Below are 8,870 nucleotides of genomic sequence, written 5' to 3'. Positions count from 1 at the left end.
TTAGGTCGTCTTTTATCGGCTGAAAATGTTGTAAATAGTTTCTGTTCCCGTAATCGCCTAATATCTAATTCATTTCTACGCTCTACTTGCTAAATTCAATGTGAAATAATATCAAAGAGAAGTAATAAATACAAAAATTAGGAGTTGTTTACAACGTAGAGGAGTTGTTTACAAAAATAACATAAGAACTAATAGCGTTCCAAGCACTAATTTAAAGTAAACACACAATTAAAAATTATACAACTGCAAATAAGTAAAAAATAATAACAAATATATAATTACTATAGTAATAATAAAAAAATAAAAAAATTACAACCACAATAGCAAACATCATAGAAATAGTATAATTAATAATAACATCAATATTAAAATAACACCAATAATAAAATAATAAAATATATTGCTATAGTAAATTACAATATAAAAAAATATATATATATATTACTATGGTATGAATATTACTATAGATGTTTAAAGATTAGCTTAAGCCAATTGTGCGTATAGTATAAATTGTACATTCTAACATCTCGCGCAATATCTGTCCGCTTTCTCTATGCTATCTTTCAACTCGACTTTTTCTGACTTACTTCGCACTCTAACTTACTTCGTTCTTCCTAAATTCACTTACTCTTGGTCAGCGATGCTGGTGATAATGCTCATTAGTGAGCTGAACTTGTCTTCGCTGGCCCGGGTATGTGGCCTCTATATGGCAATTAGCTGGAGGAGGATAAACCACAATACCCAAAAATATTACTATAGCTAAGTATAGTATAGAAGTATAAACAAATGTCACCAGCAATGTTGACTATGTTTATACTAATACATTAATTAGGTAATCTAATTAATAGTATGAGTTGCACATTCTAACATCCAATGCTTCATCCATCTCGACTTCTTCAGTCTGTCACTCTAATATTCTTTGTTTTTCCTAAACTCACTTACTCTTGGTCCGTTAAAGCAGGTTATGATGCTCTATAGTGAACTGAACTCGTCTTAGCATGTGGCCTCTATATGACAATTAGCCAGAGGAGGATAAACCACAGTACCAAAAATATTACTGCAGTTATAATATGCAATAATATTATTCTAATTGCACATTCTAAAATCTAGTGCAACGTCTGCCGCTTTCTATATGGGGTAGGATTAAAAAGTCGGATTTATACAAAAGGAATTTCCTTTTTAAACTAATTTGAAATTAAAAAAAACTAAAACATTAAGATGGAGTCCATAATACCTTACATTCTATCTATAAATGCCTATTTAGGTTCCGGTAAAGATATTGTATATGGAATATTAATTTGTTATAGCTATTGAAGTTTGTGTCACTAAAGTAACCTATCGTTACTTTCGTGAAACAAGTTTTAAATGCCTATTACTAAAAATTTAGAGTTCAATTATAACAATGTCAATGTACTCAAAATTAAGTAGATATTTATTGGTAGTATCTAAGGATGATTTATTACACCCTTCTAAAAGTGTATGTATATATTTGAATTCTAAATCTAGTTTACAAAGGTCATTCCTTTTGAAAAACAAGACTCTTCAATCCTGCCTTATGCTATTTAAATCAACTAATTCTGACCTTTACGCTTATTTACTTCTGTTCTTTCTCAAACTCTTGTCGTAGCGGTTTATAATGTTCTTAATGAGTTAGACTTGTTTTTACGTACTCTGGAAGGTGGCCTCTATATAGCGATTAGCCGGAGGAGGATGAACCACAATACCAAACTTATCACTGTAGCATTATAGTATTACTATATTATACTAACGACAGTAGACTAGCGATATTGTCGTATTATAACAACGACAATGATAAGAATAATAGTAATATAAAAAAAGTGAAAAAAAAAAAATGACTTCTAAAAATCAATTATAACAATATCAATAATAACTTAAGGTTTTACATACTTTATATATGTATTAGAAAATAATAGTTATAATATAAAAAGATTATTATAACAATTAAATTATATACGATAAGTTTTCAATAAAACATAAAATCTATTACCCAATATAACCACCATTTTTTTAATCAAAAAAAAAATAAGGAAAAAAATATCCTCTAGCTGATTATTTAATGCTATACAGAATTCACCTTTCTTCTTTGGAATATTAATTATAAAGTAGTTTCTCGGATTTTCCATTTTCAGATATTCTCACCTTTTAAATAAACGGGAAGGTGTGGGTCCTAATAAATGGGAGAGTCGGAAATATTTTCAAAATCACACCATAATCTGAAAGAAGTACGAAATGAACCACCTAAAGAATAAAAAGCACAAGCTGAGCTTGCATTTTTTCTCACCAATTCAGAACAACAATCCAAACGATCAGAGGCAAGATATAAATTAAGGTACAATATTTAGTTCTAGAAAGGGCTGAACATTGCTTTATTTAGTGACTTTATTTCACTTGGTAAATTGTTCATAAGTGAAATAAATCTTGCATTTTTCACTATTTGACAAAGCTTACCCATTAAAGAATTGACATGTTTGTCTTTTATATTAAAGAATTGACATGTTTGTTTTTTTGTCACAAACAGTTATGTGTAATATATGAGCAGAACATCTCGTGTTCTCTATAGGGAAAAAATCTCAAATAAATCTACAGCTTTATTGAATTTTAAATCAAAAGCATCTTACTTCTATTTTTAGAAGCGTTAATCTGAGAAATATCTTCATCAGTCTTACATCACTATTCTCTTTAGGAAGGCCTAGATTAACTTATCTATTACCTCCAACATAACTTATCGTTATGTTGGAGGCATTAACAGTGACAACTGATTTGACATTTGATAAAATATTTTTCTTACTTAAATCAAATTTTTTCAATTAAAGTCAGTCATAGATTGCGCTTCAGTATCTTGATCTATTAAATATTAATAGATCAAATATTGGAGTACCTTTAACATCAAAAATGATGTTAAAGGTACTCCAATATTTACAACTAGTTGGATGATATATTTTTTTGAGTTTCTCTAATCTCTAATCATTGATTTTGGAGCCGTGGCTAGGCTACTTGACGTCTAGCCACGGCTCTACTTTTAGTATTTTTATATTTAATAAGTAACTCTACTTGCAATGTTCGACAGTGGCCCTTAAACCCACTAGCCACGGCACTGATTAATATTGTCACTTTTTCACGAAGAAAGTGTTTTTTAATGAATATCTTAAAGTGGATATTTCATTTGTAACTGGGTTAACTTTAACTTTGTCTACGCCTTCCACAGTTTTGTAGGTACCCATATGCTTTCTTTCAAAATAGTGTTTTAAATTTTAAATAGGTTTTTGCACTAACTTAAATTTACAGATGACACCATCTTTTTTTATTTGACAAATAAAGTACTTTTTACCTTTTTTAATATTGAAACTCTACTGATTTGTCTTTTTCATCGATTTTACTTCTGTTGACATTTTTTATTAATTTATTATGAAACAATTATTATGGTTACCTCTGGAAAATGAAATAATAATATTATATAGCCTGAAAAGAAATATTTAAATTTATTGCAAACCTTGGTGTATAAAAATAAAATTTCATTGGGTTCGTTATGCATGAAATAAAATCACATTGCACACACTAACAAATTTATAACATGTAGTATGTATATATAAGGGGAAATTCTAGGAATAAAATGAGGAAGGAGGTAGGAGGAGGGGGGAAGAGGAGGGGGATAGGGCGAATCCTTAAAATCTGCATGACGCTTTCTAAAAATATATATATATATATATATATATATATATATATATATATATATATATATATATATATATATATATATATATATATATATATATATATATATATATATATATATATATATAGGTAATGAAATATTTAATAAAAACAGCAACAACAGCAACAACAAAATTATAGCTTGTATAGAACTACAACAGTTCAATATATAAAATAGCTCAACAAAATTACGTCAAAACAACGTAAAAGATTATTATTACTTTAAGCGATATTTTTTCTCCGTTTGCGTTTTCAGTCTCCGTTTGCGCATGTTAAAAAAGCTTCAAGGCATTGTATTGTAGATAACATTAATGTATTGTAGATAACTTAATTGTATTGTAGATAACTTAATTGTATTGTAGATAACTTAGTTGTATTGTAGATAACATTGTATTGTGGATAACTTAATATTGTATTAAATACATTATTATACTCTACTTTGTTCTCCAAACCTTCCTCAATTCGAACATTGAAATTACTACTTTCCTTTGAAAGAAGCTATATATATTTAGAATCAGGGTCGTAGGAACAATAATTATATTGGGGGGCAGTACTACTCCGAAATAGTTTTAAGGACCTTTTTTTTTTGAGTCATTTTTTCAGCCAATTTTTTCAAAATTATTTATTTTAAAAATAATTGGGGGGGGGGAGCAAATACCCCTGCTGCCCACCCGGTTGCTACGGGCCTGACAATGGAGAAGCTTTAGCCAATAGGATTTTCATGGCTCCGGATGGGATCCATGAAAATCCTGCTCGTGTTCTCCGGCGCCGGCGTTTAGGTCCTGAGTTAAATGAGAAATGCCGAAATACCTAAGTACTGCCGAGATATAAAAAATAGCCAATGTAATAACGCAAAATTATTATTAAACGTAAACATCTAAACGACTTAGCTATTTTAATTGCTAAATTAACGTTACGTAAATGTACTAAAAAAACTAAGACTTTGCCCAAGTGGGTATTGAATTTTTTTTGATTTGAATAAATGCTTCGTCCTGGGCTTCAGCTAGTTATTCTTTTTTTAGCTGTACCTACACAATATTTGATATCAAAATGGATGACTCCGCAACAAGAGTATGAGCGTCAGTACTTGACTAGTAGGTGTGTTACATTAAATTTCGTTCTAGTGTGTAGTAAAGGTTAGCATAAAAAAGCTTTTTAATGTAGTTGTTTTTAATAAACGATTATTTTATTTACAATAAAAGTTAGATATAAAGAAAAAATATTTCGGGGGTGTAAAAATTTTAAAACCCCGGAAAAAATCTTAAAGAAATTTTAACAACAGTTGTTGGTGTAGATTGCCATTAATAAGTTTGGTATATCCCCTTCCCTATTTTCAACCATCAGGAGGAACAGTTAATGCTAAGATATACATAAAGAGTATATTAGGAATCATTTAGTCCAATATTTATTGACCACACTCTATGATGAACATAATTTGTTTTGGTCTGATTTGGCTACAGCACACTATGCACACTAAACACAAGAATTGTGTTTAGTGTGCATAGTGTTTAGCGTGCTTTAGTGTGAATTGTGTTTAGTGTGCATAGTGTAATTAACTTTGCTAATTAGTGGTAAGCTAATCATTCAACTAATTAGTGGTAAGTTATCTCATTCAACCTCATGAGTGTTCCCTAACTCTGTCTGGCTGAGCTATATAAGGCTCTCCTAAAAGCAAAAGTGTTCAAAAATAGATGAAAAGTAAAAAAACTTGTCACAATTGCAGTAGTTAAAAATAAAATTACACAAAGTTACAAATAAAATTGCATAAATTAATAATAGTTTAGACAATGTGCAACCTAATGGAGGATATGACATGAACTCATAAAAATAAAGACCTCTTGATTCAGGATTTTTTCAATAATAGTATATCAATCTAAAAATACTAGAGTTGAAGTATGTACATACCAAATAGTTCAAAAACAACAATATAAAACACTATAAATCACAATAATCTTCCCATCTATAAATAAACAAAGATAAACATTTTAGTTTCATTATTTTGATTTAAAGTCATCATATTTTACAGAAACTTTGTAAGTTCCTATAGAATGTCACAAAATGTAAGTATATAGCTCATTCATTTCCTTGTACATAGTTCGTACATAACTAGCTAGTTTTTACATGGCTAGCTTTGTACATAGTTAGTTTGTAAATAGCATAGTTCGTACATAACATTAGTACATAGTAAGTTCGTTAATAACATTAGTACATAGTAAGTAAGTTTGTATATAACATTAGTACATAAGTAAGCTCATTTATTTCCTTTCAGATGTTATTTAAAATTATTTATTTCTAATGTTTCCATTCTTTTGAAACAGTTGGTACATTATGATCAAAATTGATTCTTGCCACTTTTAAGATCTTTGACATATTCCATTAGTTTTTTTTTGATGTTCAATAAATTGTGATAAACTCATAAAATAAAACAGTATAAGCACTAGAAATTAGTGAGTTGTGAGGGTGTCAATGCAATCTTGATTCATAATTGCATATTGTATGTTCTTATAGCATTTCCTTCTAAAAAGCTATCAAGTTTTTATTTCACCCCTTAATTATAAAAAAAAAAAAATAATCAGTTTTCGTTTAATTTCCCCATATTTTAACATTATTATTTTTACCTCATAATTTTTTTTTTGGAAATAGCAACTTTAGTTTTATAATAAGATTCATGACTGGCGTAAAACATTAAACAAAGATATATTTTGTTTTTAGTAATAAAATTAAAAAATTGTTTAATTTAAAAATTGGTATTTAGATTTCTTCGTGATAGTATTAATCTGTTTAAAAAGCTCACGAATGTTTCTGAATGGAATAGCGTTATTTCACAATTGCATTACAAGCTTTTTTACTTGGAAAATGGTGAATGTCCTGCAAAAGAAGTTATGCTATATAATGAACCAAATGGTTATTTTGCAGAATCACCAGAGCCACGAACAGATCGTGCTAATGTTAAATACCGAATTGGACAGGTTATAATTCATAAAAATTCTGGGTTTAAAGGAGTTATATCAGGTTGGGATTACAAAACAAAAGTAAGTCATATTTTTTTAAAAAATGATATAATACTGAGTGGATCATGGGATAAGATTAAAAGTACATCTTTTACTTTTTTTTTTTTTTTTTTGTAAGTAAAAAAGATATTTTTAATTTTAAAATAGTTCAATTTTTTTTAAATGGTGGACATTTGTAAAAGTATTGAATTTTTTAAAAGTGAAGATAAGATGACTCCCAGATGTGCTTTTTAGACTACTAATTAGTTTTGGAACTTAATAATTAGTAATTAATGGGATTACTTTTTTTACTATTAACTATTTTGATTTTTTACTATCAACTAACTTTGCTTGAACTGGTATTACATTCTTATTTCAACATAAAACTTTCTAATCTCCTAATTCAACTGGCCTATTAAAATATATGAAAATATTAGCAAGATTATTTTAATTTTTTTATTTTTATTAACAAAATAGTAAGTGCATTGATGGTTGTTTTAATATAAAAATTTTATTTAATAAAAATTTAAAGTTAATATAAAGTTTTGATTTATTAAAAATTTGGTTTTAACATAAAACTTAGTTCACCGGATCTACATTCAAAATAGCAAGCTTTTTTTATATGTTAACTAGATTATCCTAACTTTTGTTTAATAATATAAGAATAAAATTAAAAATTGCAAGCTTTTTTATATACTAACAAGACTATTCTAATTTTTTTTTTTTACAATTTAAGAATAAAACAAGAATTAGAGCTGACCAGCTTCTTACACAGTTTCTCCTGCTTATTATTTGCTAGCACTAAGTGCAAACTTTATATAAATGTATATGCTTGTGTATATATAGTGTAATTAACAACACACAGTAAAATAAATTAGTTTTTTGATAACTTTTTTAAAAAACTCTTTGATTTTTCTAAAAACTGTTGCATATTTTTTAATTTTTTGAAAATTTAATTGATTTTATACTTAATGTTTAATATGTTATAATTTTTTCAAAAACCAAATTTATACTGTTCAATAAAGTCTTGGACTTGAGCTTTTTATTATTTCAGTTTTGAAAAATTATATGAGAATGGCTGGACTCGTCATCAATATATAAAGTAAAAACTATATTTTTTAAGAAGAAATATTAATAACTAATCAATAAATTTATTGAAGAAATATTAAAATTAGCCGAAGTAAAATGTATAAAACCAATGTTTGTTGCATGTGGTGTTGAAATACTGAGTAAACTAAACATGTGGTGTTGAAATACTGAGTAAACAAAACAAATATATATATATATTTTTTAGAAATCATATTCAATTTTTTTTTAAACACAATATTTGGAAAGTCAGTTTATAATGGTTTTTCAAAAAACCAAAATAGGTTTCTGAAAAATTTTTATAAGTTATGAACATTGCCAAAATTTTATCATCTAATTCAAAACGGCTTCAAAGATATGACTATTCAAACTTTGCCTTGAACAAACAAAAATCTGCCTTTTTTTTTTTTTTTTTCAATCCATTTATTCAACCAAAAATTGAAAAATTACAAGTTTTTTATAATTTTACAAAATTAGGTTAGGTGTCACTCATATAGTTAAAAACTAGTCATTGGAGTGACACCTAAATAAAATAAACAAAAATAATGATAATAATAATAAATAAATGCATGTGTAAATTAAGTTAATTTAAAAATAATGATAATAAAGATAAAGCTATAATAAAATTAATAATAAGACAAAAAAATATGAAAACACTCAATTAATAAAAACAGCAAACAAAAATAAAAATAATTAGCAAAACAGCACAAATAAAAACAAATTTTACGCATACGAAAAGGCAAAACACAAAAACTTCTACATTAAATTAAAAAACTAAATTAAAAATAGTAACAATCTTCATTTATTTTTGGCAAAAAAAAATGTGTTGAAAAATTTGTAAAATAGAAAAACAGCAAACAACAATAAAAGTAATCAACAACTATAGCAGAAATAATTACAAACTTTACACAAATGAAAAGCCAAAACACAAAAACTACAAAATGAAAGCAAAAACTATAAAACAAAAATGCAAACACAAAAACTTTACAAAATAAAAAAAATAAAAATAATTTTTTGTTATTTTTGGTGAAAAAAAAGTGTAAAAAAATTTGAAAAAATGGT

The 8,870-nt window shown here is 26.9% G+C and overlaps 1 protein-coding gene across 1 annotated transcript in view; it reads left to right on the top strand.

Moving 5' to 3' along the window:
• The first annotated feature begins 4,554 nt into the window (after nt 1-4,554).
• The window catches only part of LOC100198489 (uncharacterized), a 36,996-nt gene continuing 32,680 nt past the window's right edge, over nt 4,555-8,870 (top strand). Inside the window, exons 1-2 of the mRNA XM_065792999.1 lie at nt 4,555-4,830; nt 6,488-6,764. Coding sequence (XP_065649071.1) covers nt 4,715-4,830; nt 6,488-6,764 — 393 coding nt within the window. The 5' untranslated portion in view covers nt 4,555-4,714. The remainder of the gene's footprint in view (nt 4,831-6,487; nt 6,765-8,870) is intronic.

The sequence above is a fragment of the Hydra vulgaris genome, chromosome 03 (genome assembly GCF_038396675.1).
Source record: "Hydra vulgaris chromosome 03, alternate assembly HydraT2T_AEP".
Taxonomy (NCBI): Eukaryota; Metazoa; Cnidaria; class Hydrozoa; order Anthoathecata; family Hydridae; genus Hydra; species Hydra vulgaris.
Note: the sequence above shows the minus strand (reverse complement) of the source record. Positions and strands in the feature narration are given on the sequence as shown.